Source organism: Octopus bimaculoides, chromosome 5 (genome assembly GCF_046866305.1).
Source record: "Octopus bimaculoides isolate indiv1 chromosome 5, ASM4686630v1, whole genome shotgun sequence".
In the NCBI taxonomy this organism is placed as follows: domain Eukaryota; kingdom Metazoa; phylum Mollusca; class Cephalopoda; order Octopoda; family Octopodidae; genus Octopus; species Octopus bimaculoides.
This window is the reverse complement of record NC_142932.1, coordinates 15,410,938-15,434,613: the sequence shown is the minus strand read 5'-3', so window position 1 is coordinate 15,434,613 and position 23,676 is coordinate 15,410,938. Positions and strand designations below refer to the sequence as shown.

The window sequence follows — 23,676 nt, the reverse complement described above, 5'->3', positions numbered from 1 at the left end:
AGTACCGCCTGACTGGCCTTCGTGCCGGTAGCACGTAAAAGCACCCACTACACTCACGGAGTGGTTGGTGTTAGGAAGGGCATCCAGTTGTAGAAACTCTGCCAAATCAGATTGGAACCTGGTGTAGCCACCTGGTCCACCAGTCCTCAGTCAAATCGTCCAACCCATGCTAGTATGGAAAGCGGACATTAAACGATGATGATGATGATGATGATGACCTATGACGGGCTTCTTTCAGTTTCCATCTACCAAATCCATTTACAAAGCTTTGGTCAGCCCAAGGCAATAGCAGATAAAAAAGACACTTGGCTAAGGTGCCATGTAGTAGGACTGAACCCGGAACCATGCGATTGGAAAGCGAGCTTCTTACCACACAGCCACACCTGTGCCTTAATATATCTATATATTTTTATTACCTAAACATCACACACACACACACACAATCAAGACCTCTGAGTAGCAAATACAAGAAAAGTGATTCGATCCGGGACAGAGTTATGAAATCTATAATTGTTGAGTCATGGTAGAGTCATATAAGTTCCTTTCAAATACACAAACACTAATGCTCGCCTGTTTTATTATCTTTTTATGATACATGCACACATACAAAGGATCGATATAATCGGTTATTAGAGGCTCCATATATTTATTGCCATACACAGTATTACTAAGCTATGGCAGCGAGGTGGTGTGCATTCATTGCTGTCCTGTGGCCTGGAGTCTTATATAAAACCGGGAGTTAATAACAGAGTTGTAATATTAATTAATAAATGAAGGTGGCAAGCCGGCAGAATCGTTAGCAAGCAGGGCGGAATGCTTGGAGGCATTTAGGTTCTGAGTTCAAATTCCGCCGGGGTCGACTTTGCCTTTTATCCATTCAGGGTCGATAAATTAAGTACCAGTTGCATACTGAGGTTGATCTAATTGACTGGGCCCCTCTTGCAAAATTTCAGGCCCTGTGCCTTTTGCAAAAAGGATTATTATTATTATTATTATTATTATTATTATTATTGTTGTGGCGAGCTAGCAGAATCGTTACCACACTGGCGAAAAATGCCTAGCACCTTTTTGACCATCTTTATGTTCGGAGTTCAAATTCTGCCCAAGTCAACATTGGCTTTCATCCTTTTGGGGTCAATAAAATAAAAAAACTAGTTGAGCACTGGGGTGATCATAATTGACTTACCCTCTTCCTACCACAAAAAAAATTGCTGGCCTTGTGCCAAAAATTTGAAACCAATATTAATGAATGAATGAATAACAAGAGAACCAGTTACATAATCACATCCATTGACTTATAACTGTTTTGGTTAAAAAGAAACTAAGCAGCCAGAGTGGGTGCCAGTGCAGCTTCTTATCGATTCATCAGAATATGTAACTTCTTTTCTTTCGTTATTAATTTATTAATTGATATTATTACACTCAGCAAGCAACAATGTTGTGATATTTCCACCAAGGTATATTAACAACAATAATGAGTGATGAATATATCAGCCGAAATAGAAGATGGGTAATGATAATAATAATAATATTTATTATAATCATTATTATTATTCTTTCTATTATAGGCACAAGGCCTCAAATTTGGAAGGGAAGGGAATTATTCAATTATATCGCCCCCTAGTGTTTCACTGATGCTTAATTTATTGATCCCAAAAAGATGAAAGGCAAAGTCGGCTTCAGTGGAATTTGAACCCAGAACATAAAATCGGAGAACATGTCTTTAAGCATTTTGCCTGGCATACTAACAATTCTGCTAGCTTGCCACCTTAATAATAATAATAATAATGATGATGATGATGATGATGATGATAAACGTATTACATAGAGTGCTCATGTGCAATACAACCCATCAGAAATAGTATTAAAGAGGGGACAGAAAACAGCAGCAATGAGAAAAGAAAGACAGTAATGATAGCTAAACATGCATGCACATTTATAGTACACAGAATAAAACAGAAAAAAGACAGAAAAGGAAGAGTGAAAGAGTCATAGACAAGAATGGGTACATAGGCATGTTAGGAGAAGCGTTGGCGAATTTTGGAAAGCATGGAATTTTTAAAGGATTCATTGTCCTGACAGCTAGCAACTCATGTGGATAGTTTATTCAGTAAATATACATGTCATAACAGCTGTGTAGTATCACTATATAAGATGTGATATTTAATTGTACTTTTAAAACCCACCACACACATACAGACATACATACATGTCAGCTTCTGTACAACCATCATCTATTAGTTTCATGAGACAAGAGTGCCCGTCTCCTTCCTCTCTCTCTATGTAGTCACACGAAATGCTAGAAACAGCAGTCTGATCTCCCTTATATCACACCCTAATTGTCTTACGTAGGAAAACAATATTCTGATAAAGCAACGAGAACATTTTGATTATGGATCTGACCAGAAGCTAAACAACAGCTATTGGTTTCATAACATTGTGCAGAAAGCAGTGGCAATATGGTAGCAGTGGTAGTAATAGCAGTAGTAGTAGTAGTAGTAGTAGTAGTAGTAGTAGTAGTAGTAGTAGCAAGGAATTCGCAGCTGCAGTTGCAGCAGATGTTGTTTAATGCATGCCATCCCTAATCATGTAGAATTATGATCAAAGCTATTCTGCCTGTTACCATCACATCTGTTCATCTCTCTCTCTCTCTCTAAATAATATATATATATATATATATATATATATATATATATATATATATATATGTGTGTGTGTGTATGTATGTATGTATGTATGTATATATAGCTAACCAGAAATGGCTCTGATGAAAGTAACATTCATTTTCTTAGGTCATTCACTTTTTCTCAATTGATCAATAAACCAGTTGAGTAAACCTATCAGCAATGTGCCTATAATGACTACTGGAAACAGTTGTAAGCCAATTTTGCTCCAATAAAGGAATAATATGTAATGACCATTATTTTAAACTTGTTTACACATACACATACACACACACATATATATATTTATATTTATATTCACACACATACACACATGACTATACTGTCCATTTCTTTATGTAATTTGAGAGAAAATTTGGCTGCTATATCTAGAAGGGCTGGCTTGAGTGGTTGTGCTTATGACCATATGTAGGGCTGGAAATGGTAGCTGTACCAATGTGAAGTGGTGGCCAGTACACGATTGTCGAAACTACATAACAGTAAATAAGAGTGGGGGAGGAGGTAATAACAACAAGATGCTGGTGGTGGTGGTGGTGGTGTTGTGGTAGGGGTAGTGTTAGTAATAGTAGTAGTAGTAGCATGCAACTTCACCCATACAAACAATATTCTGTATGCTACCTAGAGTGTGTGTGTATGCATGTAGTATCAATGTGCATTTGATATATATATAAATATATATATATATATATATATATATATATATAAAATATAATGGATGCATGCATGTATACAAAACAGGCACGCACATTTGTATACATAATAATATAATAAGGCAGTAATGCATGCATGTCTGTGCATCTGTGAATAGGCAAACACAAATACATCAGACACCAGTGGTATATGGATGCCGGGGGTAGGTGGATGGGTGGGTGGGGGTGAAGGAAAAAAAAATCACGTTGAAATGTAACAAACTAGTTTTTTTGTATGTATGAGTGTATGAAAGAGACACGCACACAATTGTGCATAAGTATATACACTGTGTGTGTGTGTGTGTGTGAGAGAGAGAGAGAGAGAGAGAGAGAGATAGAGAGATAGAGAGAGAGAGAGAGAGAGAGAGAGAGAGAGAGAGAGAGAGAGAAAGAGAGATGTTAAACGGTTGGATAGAACAAGGAAATATACATGCGTGTGTGTGTTTGTATATATATATATATATATGTATGTATATATATATATATATGTATATATATATATATATATATATATATATACACACACAATATGGCATTCAGGAAATATACATGCGTGTATATGTGTGTGTATGTGTGTATATATATATATATATATATATATATATACATACACAATATGGCATTCAGAAATCATATTAACACACACACACACACACACACACGTGTATGTACAAACACACATATAACATGGTCCGTAAGTTTTTGTCAACTATATACACATATGATGAACAAATACTTGTTGGCAAACACACATACACACACACACAGCAACAATACAGACACAGATATCAATAGAGATACATATCTTACATACAATATCTATATATATATGAACATCAATATACACACATATCTGTATACCAAGCATGGATATCTACGCGCGCACACACAGACACAATACGCTCAGATATTTACATACATGTGTGTGTGTATATATATGTGTGGTGGGAGTATCAATGTATATATATATACACACTACCCATTTATCTTTCTATCTACACATATAAGAAAGAGATGTATACACACACCAAACTTCAAACATACAGAGAAAAGTATAGCATACACACAGACACAACTTAACATTAACGCAAATATAGCAACACACATACGGATACATATCACAACACATACATAAATAAATCAACATGCGTCTAATTACATAAACACAATTATGGAAGCTATACACACACAAATAACCAATACAGGAGCCAACGGAGGGATTCTGTAAGTGTTCGGTCGACATGCTAGAAATAGCAACCAAATCTCCTTTGAATCAATGTTAGGGTTTAAAAGGAAAGAAAATAATAAAGTCCTAGATTCACTACGTTGAAAAGAAAGAGGTGGGTCACGGTTGGAAAAGTTTTTTCTCATAGATCTGCCTGAGCAGGAGTCTCTTAGGGTTAAACAACAACATATTAGAGATGTTAATATGCATACATAACTACATTCAACATACATTCGAAAGAGGAAACAGAACTACATATAAACAGATAGATAGATAGATAGATAGATAGATAGATAGACAGATAGACAGACAGACAGACAGATAAACATATATACATACATACATACACACACACAGATGGACAATACTAATACACGTACACACATACAGAGAGAGAAGTAAACACCGGGACAGACCGAGACACATGCCTAAAACAGCAGAACTCGTTACGGAATAACATGGTCGAGGGGCAGCCCCTAGAATTAATCGTGATGTTGAGCAAAGAGGGACGTAAATATCTTTACCCTAAAACTCTCACCATTCAGGACACCGGAGACCTATTCGGGTCTGGAGGGATCATCCTATCCCTTCTCTCTCTTTCTCTCTCTCTCATTCCAACTTTTACCAAATGTTTAAATATAAAAGCAAAAGACTTACGTTAGTTGTCAGGTAGATAGAGTCCAATAGTAAACGTAGCAGCAGTAGCTATGGTAATAGTAGTTGTAGTTGTAGCAGTAGTAGCGGTGGTAGTAGTAGAAGTAATAGAACTGGAGATGTCCGAGCTTGAAGGCGGGAAAGGTGGGGGTAAGAGGGTGTATGTTTAGCGATGGTGGGAGATAGATGGAGTGAGAGGATAGAGAGGGTGGGAGGATAGAAGAGAGGATGAGGGAAAAAGAAAGACGATTAGAGATGTTGATAAAGTAGATAGGAGGGGGAGAAGGAAGATAGAGACAGACGAAGACGGGAGGGAGGGAGAGATAAAGGCAACTGCGTGCGTAGAAGTGAGAGAGAAAGAGAGAGTGTGTAGTGAAATATAGAGAGAGTGAGAGAAAAACAAGAGAGTCGAGGGAAGAGGAGGAAGAGATTATGCTATAGTAGAGAGGAGGGATAGAAATAGAAAGATAAAAAGAACTATGGGGGTGGGAATGTAAGAGAAAGTGAGAAAAATAATATAGACGAAAGATAGAGAGGGGGGACTGTTGTAAAGAGGAGTAGTAGAAGTAGAGATAGATAAAGAGAACTAGAGGAGGTAGGATTGAGAGAAAGAGAAAGCAAAACAGATAAGGATACGAGAGGAAAGCAGAAGTGAAATAGAGAGAACAGATAGAGTAAAACAAATGCATAAATGAGAGGAAGAAGAGAGGTAGTTAAGAAAGAAAGAGAGAGAGAGAGAGAGAGAGAGAACGGAGGGGGCACAGAGTGTAAATAAGGGCTATATTGGGAGAGAGGTTAGAGTGAAGGGGCCACCACTATATAAACATACACATTTGCAGCAGTCATCTGTAATGTGGGGGTGGATGTCGGTGAGGCATGAACAGCTTCAGTGGGGTGGAGGAAAAAAAGCAGGCAAGTTAGATGTTGGTGTAGGAGAAGAGATTGAGATGTAGATGGGTGAGAAAAGGGTAGAGAAAAAGAAGAATAAAGATAGAGAGGGAGAAAGAGAGAGAGAGAGAGCTGAGATAATTGATAGAGAAAATGAGGTTCTGTATGTACATGTGTGCGTATGAGAGAGAGAGAGAGAGAGAAAGACCTACATAACAAGATATGAAATCTTGAAATATTGCTGTGGGTTGTCTAGTGATGTACATATACGTAGATCTATTGACATTTACACATACGCAGGCTTATACCCAGATATGTAGCTAAAGTAATACACAAAGAAAAGTAGATAAACTGCTCATACATACATACATGTTAGCTACACACATATACACACACAATGCAGACTCAAAGTCAAACATAGAACAATATTGTTTGCAGTAATGCCATTAGTGGTGTTAACGTTGTAATGGTGTTGAGAGTGATGCACTGTACAGAGAGAAGTATTAATGAAAATAGCATTGGTATTCAACCCTAGGTCAAATCCACAAGCAGACCTATGATCAACAATGTTCCAACAGTAACAACATCAGATCATTGATTTGGACATAGAGCATCGTGCATCTTGGACCACATTGGCCACAGTGACGCCACCTCCCCCCACCCCACTTGGATTTGATTTGAAGGATATACGGTTGCTATTTGGAGCAGGTTATACATCTGTACAGAGGTTCCCCCACCCACGTTGGTCATATAATGCAGAGGGTTGGCAGAATCAGATTAGTACAATGTTGGTTAAAATGCCTTGTGGTAAATACAAGTGCCCTTGACATTCTGAGATCAAATCCCACTGAGAATGACTTTGCCTTTCACCCTTCCAAAGTTAATAAAGGGTGCCACTTTAGCATGTAAATTACCCTCACTCCTACATTTCAGTGTGTAATCAACTTGCACATTTACACTTCAGAATGCTGTCTACCTCCACTACAAGAACTTTATGCTGTAGGACGATAAACACAAGTTCAATAATGTTGGATAATGTCTTATTATTAATGATATAAAGACCTGTCCTCCACAGTAAAAGTGTTATTGCTGCTGCCTCTGCTGGAGAGGATTGGCCTTCAAGAACCCTGTGCAAATGTCACATAGAGAGCGCCAGTGTCAGTGTTACACAAAAGCACCCATGCTTCTTGCTGGAAATCACTTACAAGCTGGAGCAATGTGAAATGAAGTGTTTTACTCAAGAATGCTATGCACCACTCGGTCTAGGAATCAAATTGAGAACACAATGTGCCGCCCTTGGAATTAAAAGCATAACCATACAATTTTGAGCATGGCAGCCCAACCATTAGGTCATGCCCCTTCACTTTGTAAGAGAATCACTGAATCATTTAGAAATCAGGTGTCAAGGAGAATACATGCAACTGCAATAAATATGTGCAAAGAACAGAGAAAGAGAGAGAGAGAGAGTTAATGAAAGAGAGATATGCCAACTCACCTGACAAGGCACATTTCCTGTACAAGATGGTGGGGAGGAGATATGGTTTGTGTCGATGAATACATTATCTAAAACAAAAAATAATAATAATAATAAATAAGGACGTTTTGATCAATGTTAAGCATCAGTTCCTAATCATACAAAAATTAGTTACTTCTATGTGAAATGGAAACAAGCAATGTTAACGATATGTTTCTGATGAGTTGCAGCTCAAAAGATTTTTTTAAAACTTAGCCCAAGTTGAACAGTTTTTGTTTTCAATTTGGGTCTGTGGTTCTCGGCTAGGGACCGTATGATCTTTGAGGGTCCATATAAAATTTTGTTGTTAAAATTTATGTGCAATAAACTTGTTATATAATAGAAAACATATTTAAGCAACTTTTTTTTTATACAGGTGCAGGCGTGGCTGTGTGGTAAGAAGTTTGTGTCTCAACTGGATGGTTCTGTTTTCAGTTCCACTGTAATGCACCTGGAACAAGCTTCTTCTATCTACTATAGCCTTGGGCTGACTGAAGCCTCGTGTGGATTTGGTAGATGGAAACTCAAAAAAACATATCATATCATTTACTTAAATATTGTATCTTTTACAAACATAGCCTTTCCTATCAGCTTTAATATATATATATATATATATTTAGTAGAAAGTGGGTTATACATCTTTAGATTGTATACCTGACTTTCTACTATAAAATTAATGAAATAGACGGAACGCTGAACTCCAGACTAAACAACTCAAACAACATTTATTTAGGTGGTAAAACATACATATCTTTAGTTATACATCTTTAGAGGTGAGAATAACGAGCTGTCGAGTATAAGACCGAAAGATGTAGAGACAGCTTTAAACACACGTCCATGCTCAATCACTGGCCAGCGAGAAAGAGAATGAATTGAGCGGGAAACGCTTGCTTGTTTAATTCTACGCATGCGTAAGACTACGCATGCGCAGGCGTTACTACATATATATATAGAAATACATATATGTGTACATATATACATATATATCGTGATGGCACCTGTGCCCAGCGTCGCCTTTCTGGCACTTGTGCCCACGGCATGTGTAAGGACTTTCGAGCGAAATCGTTGCCAGTGTTCCTAGACTGGCTCTTGTGCAGGTGGCACATAAAATACACCATTTTGAGCGTGGCCGTTGCCAGTACCGCCTGACTGGCCTTCGTGCCGATGGCACATAAAAGCACCCACTACACTCTCTGAGTGGTTGGCATTTAGGAAGGGCATCCAGCTGTAGAAACTCTGCCAAATGCTGTGCGGGAGAAGACCCGGCAAGCCAAGCGAGACCTAAATCTAAGGCCTCTGCCAGTCTATTTAGGCGTACCTTCCTTCATTGGACACTAAACTCCACTTGCGAAGACCTGTTGAGGCAAGTGAAATCGAAATCTAGTTAAATTGGACACTAAACTCCACTTGCGAAGACCTTTTGAGGCAAGTGAAGTCGAAATCAAGTCAAATTGGACACTAAACTCCACTTGCGAAGACCTGTTGAGGCAAGTGAAATCGAAATCGAGTTAAATTCGACAACTGGCACCCATGCAAACATCGTCTCCTTCATTGGACATGAAACTCAGCTTGCGAAGACTTATTGGGGCAAGTGAAAGCGAAATTGTGATGGCACCTGTGCCCAGCATCGCCTTTCTGGCACTTGTGCCTGCGGCATGTGTAAGGACTTTCGAGCGAAATCGTTGCCAGTGCCCCTGGACTGGCTCTTGTGCGGATGGCACATAAAATATACCATTTTGAGCATGGCCGTTGCCAGTACCGCCTGACTGGCCTTCGTGCCGGTGGCACGTAAAAGCACCCTCTACACTCTCCGAGTGGTTGGCGTTAGGAAGGGCATCCAGCTGTAGAAACTCTGCCAAATCAGATTGGAGCCTGGTGTAGCCATCTGGTTTCACCAGTCCTCAGTCAAATCGTCCAACCCATGCTAGCATGGAAAGCGGATGTTAAACGACGATGATGATATACACACACACACACACATATATATACATATAAAAATCATTGGGAGAAACAATCTTATTAGATGGAGTCCTATAAACATAATCAAACAAATGGAACAGATTTTGATGGTAGTATGGATTAAATCTTTAATCTAACCAGACAGCTGTTTCTGTCGCAAAAGACCATGTTTCGGGTATACAATTTAAGAATAGGTATTTCAACAATAGTAATACACATTATTATATTATGTCATTGGCCAGTGTGATTTATGTGGTGGGCGGATAGCACGGGGCCCAAGTTTTGGGTGTATCTTAAAGGTAATACCAACATCATTTGGGCAATGCTGATGTGGAATATTCTCGACATTCTGCAGATGGTGTAGCGCTCAAGGTGACATTGCAAAGAATAAAACCTGAGCTTTTCTAGTCAAGGCCTGTCATGCCATCTATTTTTTTTGTAATTGATCTTTGAGGCGCTTCAACTTTGATGACACTTTATTTCGGGTGGGGAGACCACAGTGGACAACAGTATTCAAGGTGGGGTTAGGCAAAAGTAGAGAAGAGAAGAATAATGGTGTGGATATCTCTCGACTGGAAAGTTCTGAGAATCCAGGAACACATTCTGTGGGCCATGTCAGTTTTGCTGTTTATATGAGCAACCCAGCTTATGTTGTTGTCCACAATTACTCTCAAGTTTCTTAGGTTGTTGGATGCCATTAAAATTTCACCTGAAGGAAGGAAGTATGGGAGTTTCAGGGTAACCACTTTTCCTAAGTGGATTAACTCAAATTTGTCCTCAACAGTATATTATTCATTTCCCCACATTGGATGACAGCCAGTTGATCTGACTGAAGACATGACCGGTGAACCACTTCATTGACAACCCTCCGGATCTTGGAATCATCTGCAAAGATTCTTATGTTGCCATGTCAGTAATGTCAGTGATGAAGATGATGAAAAGAAGTGAACCCAACACAGTGCCTTGTGGAACACCACTACTGACTTTGGCAGGGATTGATTTTAGTCCCACTGCATGGCACCTTGGACAAGTGTCTTCTATTATAGCCTCAGGCCATCTAAAGCCTTGTGAGTGGATTTGGTAGATGGAAAGTGAAAGAAGCCCATCATATGTGTGTGTGTGTGTGTATATTTGTGTTTGAAACCCCACCATCGCTTGACAACCAATGTAGGGGTGTTTATGTCCACATAACTTAGCGGTTCAGCAAGAGGCCAGTAGAATAAGTACCAGGCTTACAAAGAATAAGTCCTAGGGTTGATTTGTTTGACTAAAGGCAGTGATCCAGCATGGCCACAGCCAAATGATTGAGACAAGTAAAATAATAAAAGAGTGTATACACACACACAGTGAGTGTGTCTTTGTGTCTGTGTTTGTCTCCACTGCTATTTGGCAATTAGTGTGGATGTGTTTACACCCCTACGACACAGAGGTTCAGCAAAAGAGACTTATAAAATAAGTACCAGGTTTAACAAAAAAAAAAAAAAAAAAAGGTACGAGAGTTGATTCATTTGACTAAAATTCTTCAAGGCAGTGCTCCTGCATGGCCACAGTCTAATGACTGAAAGAAGTAAGAAGGTAAATATATGTGGTTAAGGATGGCTGTATGTTTTAAGGAATTTTGTTCACAACCATCTGTACGGAGGTTCAGTCCCAACGTGAGGTACTTCAGGCAAGTGTCTTCTACCATAGACTTAGGCCTGCCAAAACCTTGTGAGTAGATTTGGCAGATGGAAACTGAAAGAAGCCCTTCATTTATGTGTGTGTATGTGTGTGTGAGAGAGAGCGTAGATATGGGTGTGTCTCCTTGTCTTGTCCTCACACAATAGTTGTAAACAAGTGCCAATGTTATATAAACGGTGTCCTTCGTTGCCAATCATCTATGAAAACACATGGGGGGGTTGGGGGGGGGGGTTGGATATTACAATATTACATTGCTTGGAAACGAGAGAGGATTGGCAATGAATTCTGTCTGAACATTAATACATCGACAACGCTGCTGCTGCTGCTGCTAACGATGACAAAACTGATGAGGATGATGATGAGTCTGTATTTCATAATCTCTATTCAATAAAACAGAGGATGTTAAAACAAGCACAACCAGGTTTAAACAAGTACAATGGTCGATGCAATCAACTAAAACACTTTAAGGCAGTGCCCCTGGATGGCTGCAGTCCAAAGACTGAAACCAGTTATATACAAGCTCACACACAGAGTGAGACTAAATAATGCGTTTATTAAACATACATGGCATGGTTTCCGCTTACATATTTATGCATAAGCATGCTGTGTTACTTTAAGAGTGGAACTACTTCCTTGGTAGGTGATTTGATCTGAGATCATGAGTTGAAACCGAAAACAATTAACACATTGTTCCAGAGGAGTAATGATAGACATGTTAGAACACACACACAGACACACACACACATACTCTTTTACTTGTTTCAGTCATTTGACTGCGGCCATGCTGGAGCACTGCCTTTAGTCGAGCAAATCGACCCCGGGACTTATTCTTTGTAAGCCTAGTACTTATTCTACCGGTCTCTTTTGCCAAACTGCTAAATGACGGGGACCTAAACACACCAGCATCGGTTGTCAAGCAATGCTAGAGGGACAAACACAGACACACAAACACATACACACACATATATATATACATATATACGATGGGCTTCTTTCAGTTTCCGTCTACCAAATCCACTCACAAGGCTTTGGTCAGCCTGAGGCTATAGTAGAAGACACTTGCCCAAGATGCCACGCAGTGGGACTGAACCCGGAACTATGTGGTTGGTAAGCAAGCTACTTACCACACAGCCACTCCTTTTTATTTGGGATATTGTATAAAATGTGACCTACATGGAAAAAGTGTAAAATATAAACACCAAACATATACATTGATGATATACAAAGAGATGACAATATATGTTATATATCTACCATGACATCTACTAGAGTTATTTTAATGACTAAACACTAAACTGTATGAATTGTTAACAAGGTGGCTTGCTGTAACAAAGGGTAAAGGTTCAAGCTGGCCTTTCAGAACCACACAGTGCATGTCAGACAAAAGCATATTACTAATTGCTACTAGGAATCAGGTAACCATAGCAACTTTATGGCTGAGTGGCTTTTGTCAGGAAGGGTAAACAGCTGGGAATAACTCAAAACTAACATAGTAGAAACAAAATTGATTCTGTGAATGGGAGGTGCTGGAAAGTAGAACAAGGAAGATTTGATTAGATGTAAATGAGGGAAGATTTGGACAGTTGGTGGAGGTGGTGGATGGAAGGTGTCGCACAGGTAGACATGGTGGCAAAGGGCATCTGTGGTAGGAGTAGACTAAGGAAGACTTGAATGGTGGTGGCAGTGTTGGATTATAGAGGTGGTGGTGGCAGTGGTGGACAGGTGTGGCACAAGTAGACATGGTGGCAATGGATGGTGATGGTTGGTCAAGGTGCCCTTGGGTAATGGTAGCATAGGGCATCTGTGGTAGGAGTAGACTAAGAAAGGCTTAAATGGTGGTGGCAGTGGTGAATGGTAGATGTAGAGGTAGATTAGGGAAGACCTAGGAGTTGATGGTAGGAATTTGAAATGGAAAAAGCAAAGACTCAAGGGTTGGCAGTGATGGTTGGTAAGGTACAACAGTGGCAAAAGAAGTAAGTTTTGGGGGTTGGTGGTGATGGTGAGCAGAGATGATAGAAATGACAAAGGATATTATGGAAAACAACAGTAAGGGCCAAAAGGACACTAAAACCACAGAGACACATGTAAACATGTAATGCATCATCACCATCATCATCGTCTTGATGTCCACTTTTTCATGTTTGCATGGGTCAGACAGAGTTTGCTGAGGCAGATTTTCTATGACTTGGTGCCCTTCCCCCTTATTGCCAACTCTTAAGCAAGTTAATATATCTCTCCTTGGTCGGGGCATGTTTTCATGGAAGATTGGACACAAATAACATTGCTTGTATGAAAGTAACACTCATTTACAATGAATACAGTTATGCCAGTACCATCTGACTGGTACCCAGGCCGGTGACAAGTAAAAAGTGCCATTTGAGCATTGGGCCTCATTGAGGCAGTGACAGGTGACCAACACCCTTGGTGATATACCATGCTTGGGTAGACCTGTCAAGCCAAGTGAGACCGTAGTCATGGTCAGGTCAATGGCACTAATGCCAGTGGCTCATAAAAAAACACCCACTACACTCTCAGAGTGGTTGGCATTAGGAAGGGCATCCAGCTGTAGAAACCTTGCCAAATCAGATTGGAACCTAGTGCAGCCCCCTGGCATACTAGTTTTCAGTCAAACCGTCCAACCCATGCCAGCATGGAAAGCGGACATTAAATAATGAAGTTGATAATGATGATGACAGTATAAAAACAATGAAACACAAACACACACACACAACACACTAATCTATGTAGTCTGGAATAAATCATCTTCATCATCATTTAATATCCATTTTCCATATTGGCATGGATTGGATGCTTTGACAGGATCTGCTGAACCACAGGGCAGCATTGTGCTCCATGCTCTTCCTAATGCCAGTCACCTAATACTGGGTATTGGATGCTCCTTTTTTTAATTTTTATTTTGTGCCACCAACATTAGTGGCATCGCCAAGTAGCTAAATGGATATGAAAGAACAAGAAAAGAGAGAAAAAGGAAGCGTCCCCTTGATTATGTAAGAGAAATTTTGGAGAGGGTGGACAACAAATTTTATACCAGGGACAAGCAGAGATGTCCCATGTGTAAAGAAATAAAGAATGGTAAGCAGAATTCCGGTTTAAGCTCCCCATGTAATCCTTCATAACCTTTCTTTATTTTTTGCAATTTTCAGAAAATTTTTGCAAACACAGGAAGAATTCATATGATTATGCAAAAAAAAAAAAAAAAAACCCCAAAACCCCCCTCACTTTTTTTGTGTGATTTAAGACCGATTTAGCTGTTATTTTTAGCACATCTCACGACCACCTGATACCTTCCTTGTTTCTTTGTCACTCTGACAGGTATTGAGGTTTTTCACCATTTTTCTCTCCATAAACATATTTAATCGAATGATGATGCACCCAAGGGCAGTCCATTGCTAAGAGTTAAGCAAAGAATTTGGATTGTCCATATTTGAAACTCTGGTTTAAAAAAAACATTCAGGAAAGAGAACTTTTAGGATTGGAAGTTGGGGGCGGGGAGAAACGGGTTTTAAAAAAATTTTCTTTTAAATTAAAAAAATTTTTTTTTCTTTTTCATAATTGTATGAACTCCCATGTGTAGAACAAAAATTTGCAGAAATTTTCTGAAAATTCCCCAAAAATAGAAAAGTTATGAAGGGTTATATATGATGTGCTTAAGCTACAATTCCAGAGAATGGCCATTTCTCACAGCTAAGACATTTACGATTATAAATTTGCTAAATCATAATTGATCTGATGCTTAACAACAAGATGTGAAGTTTCAAAAAAGGGAAACGGTAAACTTTAAACTTACCATGTGACTGATTGGATGTCATGGCGCTGGGTGATGGTGGGGGTGGAGGAAAGGGATACGTATCATCACTTCCACTCCCATCTGATGTGGTTCGTTTTGTGGTCCCGTAAGCCAAACTGTTGCGATTGAGAAGATCAGGCACTTGAATGCCGGTAGCAGGAACCAGCGGGGGAGTCTTGGTGTTGATATGATTGTGTGATGACGAGTGAGCTGCAAGGAAATGAGATAAGATTGCAATAAGAAAGAGAGACAGACGAGGAGAAAGATGACAGACCAAACGAAACAAAAAAAATAAATAAATAAATAATGAAAAATAAACAATAAAATAATAGAAATGTGGGTGGTTACTATAGATACAAGTGTGTCTGGATGCAGGGCAGAATGACAGCTGGGACACAAGCTAAAGAATTTAGAGTTTGGTGGTGCTTTATCAGTTTCGCGTGAGTATATGTTTTATATATACATATATACATATACACATATATATATATATATATATATACATACATGCATACATATATATACATACACACACATGTATACACACAAACATGTATATACATACATATATATACACAAGCACACAGACATATACAAACACACACATTTACATATATATACACACACACATATATATGGACTGTGTGCGCCTGTGTGTGTGAGTGTATATATAGACATGTGTGTATGTATGTATGTGTGTGTATATATATATATATATATATATATAATATATATTGTATAATATGTTATTTTAAAGCTAAATATACTGTCCAAACATGACTACCATGATGTGGTTGGATGGTTGGATGTATTCCTCTTGGTGCACTGAGCTACCAGTTATCAGTGGCTGTGCAAAATCTACCCCTGCACCCACACATCACTGCAGAGAGGGGGCGCTTGCCCTCCCCCCCAACACTGTTATCAATACTATATTGACATCTCTAACACTGCCAAATCACCATACCACCACCACCACCACCACCACCAACATCATCACATCTACTACCATGTGTTTAGCATGTTTCCTTGTTCACCTGAGGTCAATGACCCAGATATGAAAGGATGTTGTGATGGACACAGACACACACAAAAATAACCAAAGATATTTTATTTATTTACTCATTTATTTGTTTTATTTTGCACTGCTTTTTCCAAAGTGCATATGAGGATTTGAACCAAGTGCTTTGAGATACTAAAATACTGATGGATTACATATTGCCCTTGTTCGTAACTGCAAGGTAAAACTGCACCATCTTATGATAACACATCTACGGTTAGGACACTACACAGAACTAGTGGTCTAGTGACTTTTAGGTAGAGGGTGAAAATCTTAATTGGGTTAGGATTGAGTAGATACTGACAGCAGAGAGATGCATTATAAGACACTTTCTTGAGACAAACACTGCAGCTTTTCTGGCTTTTTACACTATATCTACATAGAAATATACAGAATGCTATTTTGAATTAATATTGTCTCCATTACTAATACCAATTTGCGACACCAGTAATTTGTTAATCACTGTTTTTCTATATCAGTAGAAGCTAAAATTGTCTAAGTGATTGATAGTGGATACTTGCAACTGATGATGTGCAAAGACGCAGCTGGATGCTATTCATCTGCTACCGATATATTTTTTGTGCTTTTTAGCACTATACGTCTATAAAAGATACTTTCTCTGGCTTTCTACAGTATATCTACATTAAATAAAATATACAGAACGCTATTTTGAACTACCACTACTTCCATCCTTAATAATGAATTAATATAGATGACATAATTATAGTTAACTGCTTTTCAACTCTGGGTTTATGCCAGGAATCTCAGTTTGCAGAGCTGGCATATCCTTGAGCAAACTGTTCTGGCTTCTAAAGTGCACTAAAGTAGAAAGCAGGCAATCATTTTATGACTGGTTGGTTGACAACTTCAGCTTACAATTGTAACCCGACATTTTTCATACTTTGGCTAACTTTTAAATTCAATATTGCTATCACTCATAGATATGCTTATAAAATATTTTTAAAATACGGTGCAGCATCCATGACTTTTGGAAACATTTTTTCACTCAGAATTTTCAAAGCATGGAATAAACTATCTGCATCAGTTATTGGCAGTCAGAACACCACATCTTTCAAGATTTCTATGCTCCTTGAAATTTACCAGCGCTACCCCTGATGTGCCTTTCCTCTTTATGGATATCTTTCACTTTTCATTTATCCTTTACTTGTTTCAGTCATTTGACTGTGGCCATGCTGGGGCACCACCTTGAAGAATTTTTAGTCAAATACATTGATCCCAGTATTTCTTTTTTTAAAGCCTGGAACTTATTCTATTGGTCTCTTTTGCCAAACCATTAAGCTACAGGGATGTAGGCACAGACACAAAGACATATACACACACACACACAGAGGCATGATGGGCTTCTTTCAGTTTCTGTCTACCAAATCCAATCACAAAGCTTTGGTTGGCCCAAGGCTATTATAATAGAAGACATTTTTTCAAGGTGCCCTGCAGTGAGACTGAACCTGGAACCATGTGGTTGAGAAGCTAGTTTCTTTTGCATTTCATTCTTTGTACTATACTTTTGCCTAGCATTACTGTCTTTCTTTAATGACTACTGCTGCCTTCTGCCCCATTTTTCACCCTTTGGCAACAAGTTGTAATGAAACTGAGCACTGTATACAATAAGCTTATTATTATCATCTAGCGCTTGCAAGCCAACTGTATTAATGATCAGACAACGTAGCTATTTGCAAGTCTTCTTTCAATGTATGACAGTCGTAGTATCATGACAATGGTTGTTGTTGCAGAATGTGCTACTGTGCTTAACTTATGACTATATATAAACAGACAAACATTATGCCATTTCTTTCTAGATTTCTATACAAACTACACTTTCAGCATGACTTAATTCTTGCTGGCAATGGTGCTGCATAAAAAAGCACCCAAGCCACTCTGTAAAGTGGTTGGCATTAGGAAGGGCATCCAGCTGTAAAAACCATGCCAAAATAGACCTCACTGGGGCTGGTGCCACATAAAAAGCATCCAGTCCAGTCCAGTCTGTAAGGTGGTTGGTATCAAGAAAGGCATCCAGCCATAAAAATCAGGCCAAAACAGACAGTGATGCCTGGTGCAGTCTTTTGGATTGCCAGCTCCTATTGAACTATCCAACCCATGCCAGCATGGAAAACAGGGATGATGATGATGAAGACTGTGAATTATGAGTTCAAAACAAATTGGAACAAGATTATATTATCATATAGCAAAAACCAGAATTATTATAATTATTATAAATACAATTTAGTGTATTTGGAGAATGCACAGTGCTCACCTAGCGTGTGTCTGTGCGTGCGTGTACACACAGACACACAATATGTGTCACTAGTTGTATAACCTGTCCTGCTAGCATTACATGACTAATAAATGTTCTTGTCAAGATAAAACAGCAGAGTTAAAATAGCAGAAACAAATTTCATTCATTCGAATTTAATAATTTTTTTTTTTTTTACATCTGTTTTTCTATGCTAGCATGTGTTGGATAAATATACCATTGAAGCATCGTTTTACACCCAGATGCCCTTCTTCTCTCTATCCATTACCTGTTTTGCAAGGGGTCTCTTCACTCACATGTCTCTGAAGGCATGAAAAAGGAAGACGATTTACTCTTTTTTTTTTTATTACTCTTTTGCTTGTTTCAGTCATTTGACTGCAGCCATGCTGGAGCACCGCCTTTTAGTCGAGCATATCAACCCCGGGACTTATTCTTTGTAAGCCTAGTACTTATTCTATCGGTCTCTTTTGCTGAACCGCTAAGTGACAGGGACATAAACACACCAGCATCGGTTGTCAAGCAATGCTAGGGGGACAAACACAGACACACAAACACACACACATATACATATATACGACGGGCTTCATTCAGTTTCTGTCTACCAAATCCACTCACAAGGCTTTGGTCAGCCCGAGGCTATAGTAGAAGACACTTGCCCAAGATGCCACGCAGCGGGACTGAACCCGGAACCATGTGGTTGGTAAGCAAGCTGCTTACCACACAGCCACTCCTGCACCTAGAGAGTAATAACAACAAAACTGCTAGTAAGGAACAACTTTCAGAGCACAAATGTAAACAAACACAAACATGTACACACACACACGCTTGTGCATATGCACATTTAGGGTAAATGCTTGTATTCTGAGGGTGCTGCTGCACTCTGAATGCATGAGTTGATGTCTCATCAGGTGGTGAAGCAGCCCTGTAGGTGTTTCGGCCCCTTTCACCATGACACCAGAACTGCTCAGGGACAGACACCAATGCAAGCAACAGCACAACATGCAACTCATGCACAACAGTACAAGTTTTGTTGGGTCAGACATTGGGACTCTGAGCCAAATGTTTCCACCCACCTCAATGCTTTTTCTTGTGCTACCACTCATCCTCTCTTGAGCCAGATGTAATGGCTTGCTTTCTTAGAGACCCCTGATAATTTTCTTGGAGCATCATTCCTCCCCTTCACAGCTAGTCCAAGACTTTTGAACTTCAAGTGAATCCTTGTTCCAACAAATCCTTTAACACTTATCATTACATAACGGAATATTGCCTCCCATCCATTGTTTTTATTTTTCTACCAAAGTACCAAATTCACTCACAAGGCTTTGATCAGCTCCTTGCGAAAGACATCATTCATTGGGGATTGAACTCATAATCTTATGATCGTGAAGAGTACTTCTCAACCACCCAAGCATGCTTGTACTGATTATAGTGTCTAATTTGCGAAGATAAACAATGGCAAACATTCTGCAGTATAAATCGCAGCGCAGTTGTCCGACAAATGATAGATATACGATTACAGTCTCTCTGTCTGTAAGACTGTTGCTCTTTATGTTTTCATTGCACATTGGTTCTTATAATAATATACACATACAGTAGTCTTTTCAACTTGCATACGCTTTGCAAATAGATTTTATTAAAACAAAGCCAATAAGAAACATATATTACACATTTAATCTATTACATTTAGTCATGTTTTACAAACAGTGCATTCATGCAGAAGTCTCTCTCTCTCTCTCTCCACGCCACCAGCTGCACAATACTGCATAGTAGAGCAACGGCAGCACCAGCATCTAATCACAGCTGCCACTTAAAGACGGCATCTCGTTAATTAAGCAAAGATGGATTAACAATAATGTTCAAACATCTCCAATCTCTCTCTCATCTCCTTTGAATCAATGCAATTTCCTGAAAAGCAGAAGAAAAAGAAGGGGGAAAAAACAACAACAACAAAAAGTACTACACCAGCATCATTGAATATTCTGATGACACTATGGGGTGGGTTTTGGGTGGGGAATGATGTTGGTAGTGGTGGTGGGGGTGGAAAGTGGGGAGGAAAAGTTAAAGAGGTAAAAACAAATAATGAATGAAACCCCACCAAAAAAATAATTAAAAAAAGGAATAAAAGGCAGAGAAGAAAATAAAAAAAAAAATTCCTGAGAAATAAGAAAAAAAGAAAACAAAGAAATGTAGAAAAAGAAAAAGCAAAGATAAGTAGAATAGAGAAGTATGAGAAGTGTTGTAGAATGAAGGGATATAAGGAGTCTGAGGATTAGGAGAATAGCGAAATGAGGAATAAGAGATTAGTAAAGTATGAGGAGCTGAATAGGGAAGTATGAGGAGGAGGAGGAGTAGAGTACAAGACTAAGAAGGGAGTAGTAGAGTACAAGGCAGAAGTGCAGAAGCAGAACACAAGAGTGTGATGAGGAGTAGAGTACGAGGATGAGGAGGAGGAGGATAAGGAGGAGGAGGGGGGAGACTAAGAAGGGAGTAGTAGAGTACAAGGCTAAGAAGGGAGTAGTAGAGTACAAGGAAGAGGAGTAAAGTACAAGACTAAGAAGGGAGTAGTAGAGTACAAGGCTGAAGTGCAGTAGCAGAACACAAGAGTATGATGAGGAGTAGAGTACAAAGAAGTGGAGTACAAGGCTAAGAAGGGAGTAGTAGAGTACAAGGAAGAGGAGTAAAGTACAAGACTAAGAAGGGAGTAGTAGAGTACAAGGCTGAAATGCAGTAGCAGAACACAAGAGTGTGATGAGTAGTAGAGTACAAGGAGGAGGAGAAGGAGTAGTACAAGACTATGAAGAGTAATAATAAAGTACAAGCCTAGGAAGAAGAGGAGAGTAGAGTACAGGCCTATGAGGAAGAGGAGTAGAGTATAATACTATGAAGAGGAGAAGAAAAGTATAAGATTGAAAAATGGTAGTAGAATACAAGAGTTAGGAGGAGAATACATGACAGTGAGTTGTAGTAGAGTACGAGACTGGGGAGAAGTAGAGCACAAGACTTTTTGAAAAGTACCTGTAGAGTATAAAAGTATGATGAGGAGAATATAGAACTGTGAGGTGTCATAGGAGTATGAGACAATGGAGAGTAATTGTAGAGTACAAAAGTATTTGAAGAGGAGTAACAGAGTACAAGACTATAAGGAGTGGTATTAAAATACAAGAGTACTTGAACAGTGGTAGAATAGAGAAGCATTAGGTGTTGATGAGAGAAAATGTTAAAATCAGATGGCAGACAGCAGAGAAGAGGAGGAAGTAAAAGAAAAAAATACATTCAACAGGAAAAAAGGAAGAACTGTAAGAACGGAAAGATGAGTTCTTAGCTAATGAATTGACAATATTTATAGTGAAATAATTAACTTAATGAGTCTTATGTTTTATGTTTTGTTTAGCTGAATTAACTGTCCTGTTGCATGAAACAAGAATGGTCTGTATTTGTTTCATTAATTTTACAAATTGCTAATTGAAGGCACTCCTATACTGACCATCCCTCCTGTAAAGTAGAAGTACAATATTCGCAAGCCGTGATTGGTCAGGACTGAAAAGTTCTTCTCAATGTCACAAACCTGGGTAAGGCTTTTTTTTTTTCAGGGTTAACTTCTAGTTGTCTTTGTGGGTCTCCTCTATCCATTCCAATGATGTTTTCCGAGAGAAAAGACTTACATAGCTCAGTGCCAGTTTTGCCATAGGTGAATAAATGAATATAAAAACCACTGCCATTGTTTTAAAGTCTACTTTTCCGTGCTTGCATGCATGAGTCAGATTGAATTTGTCGAGGTGGATATTCTACAGCCAGATGCTCTTCCTGTCACCAACTCTCACCTGTTTCTAAGTAAGATGGTATTTCCCCTTGGCAGGATATGCTTTCACATAGAATTGGAAATGAAGCGTAACACTTGCACGATGAAGATGCTTGCTTACAACCATCACACGACGTCGAGGAAAGGAGAGAGTAACACACACATGATGGTTTTCTTTTAGTTTCTTCATCATCATCACTTAACTTCTACCTTCCATACTGGCGTAGGTTGGATGGTTTGATAGGAGCCAGCCAAGCAGGAGCCCGCACCAGACTTCTGTGTCTGTTTTGGCAGGGTTTTACAGCTGGATGCCCTTCCTAACACCAACCACCCAGCAAAGTTTCCATCTACCAAATTCACCTACAAAGTTTCATTCAGCCTGAGGCTATAGTAGAAGATACTTTTCAATATGCCATGCAGTTGGGATTGAACCCAAAATTACATGGTTAGGAAGCAAGCTTCTCAACTCCACAACCTCAACTGCCCCTATTGTCTCATCATCTATATGTATTATGTCCATACCAGCAGAGCCATTGCTCTTGTATGCAACACTTGATTCCTCTTAAACCCTGATCTCTGATCTCAGTGTTCACACACAGCAACATTACATATCCAGCTAATCACGCTCACTTTGTTTCTTTCCAACCTTCATACACACACACACACACATTCTCCGCAATTTCTAACAGGTCAAGCAAAGACATAGAGACTCCTTTGTTACAGATCACCCAAACATCTTTGGTATACCAGCAAGCTTGTGTATTAGTATTTAACAGCAAAATTAACTACAGATAGCAATGAGAACTAACTGGAGTCAAATACATCAGTTAGAAAACATCAAAATTACATTTATACAGTCAAGGAGATCAAAGCTAAACAAGGTCATCCATCAGAACAGAACAAATACGTACATGTTTATCAGAATTGATCAAATGTAGGCATATTTATTGGAACTGAAATACACATACATTCATCAGAACTGGATAAATATACACACATCCATTAGAACTAAACAAATATATACAGTAACCACAATTAAACATGGATATACACCATTAACAACAGCAGCATTACTGGTGATAACTGCATAATGCTATATAAAGCTGTGATGAGGAATGTTAGAGCAACACTGACTGTGAACCTGAGGTGAGGGTTGTTATGCTAAGAATTGGTTTGTATATCGGCACAAGAAAAGAGAAATCTCTTTATCTCTTGTACTTGTTTCAGTCATTACATAGCGGCCATGTTGGGGCACCACCTTAAATTTTTAGTTAAATCAACTGACCCCAGTACATTTTTATTATTTATTTTTTTTAAGCCTGGTGCTTATTCTATAAGATTCTTTTGTCAAACCACTAGCTTACGGGGACACAAACCCCTTGTCAAGTGATGGTGAGGGTCAAATACAGACACATATATCTGATGGGCTTCTTTCAGTTTCTGTTTAC

The 23,676-nt window shown here is 38.9% G+C and overlaps 1 protein-coding gene across 1 annotated transcript in view; it reads right to left on the bottom strand.

The window, feature by feature from the left end:
- The window catches only part of LOC106876855 (uncharacterized), a 283,480-nt gene that overhangs the window by 108,620 nt on the left and 151,184 nt on the right, over positions 1–23,676 (bottom strand). Inside the window, exons 9-10 of the mRNA XM_089351893.1 lie at positions 15,101–15,310; positions 7,636–7,703 (exon numbers count right to left, since the gene is read on the bottom strand). Of these exons, the coding sequence (XP_089208019.1) occupies positions 7,636–7,703; positions 15,101–15,310 (278 nt within the window). The remainder of the gene's footprint in view (positions 1–7,635; positions 7,704–15,100; positions 15,311–23,676) is intronic.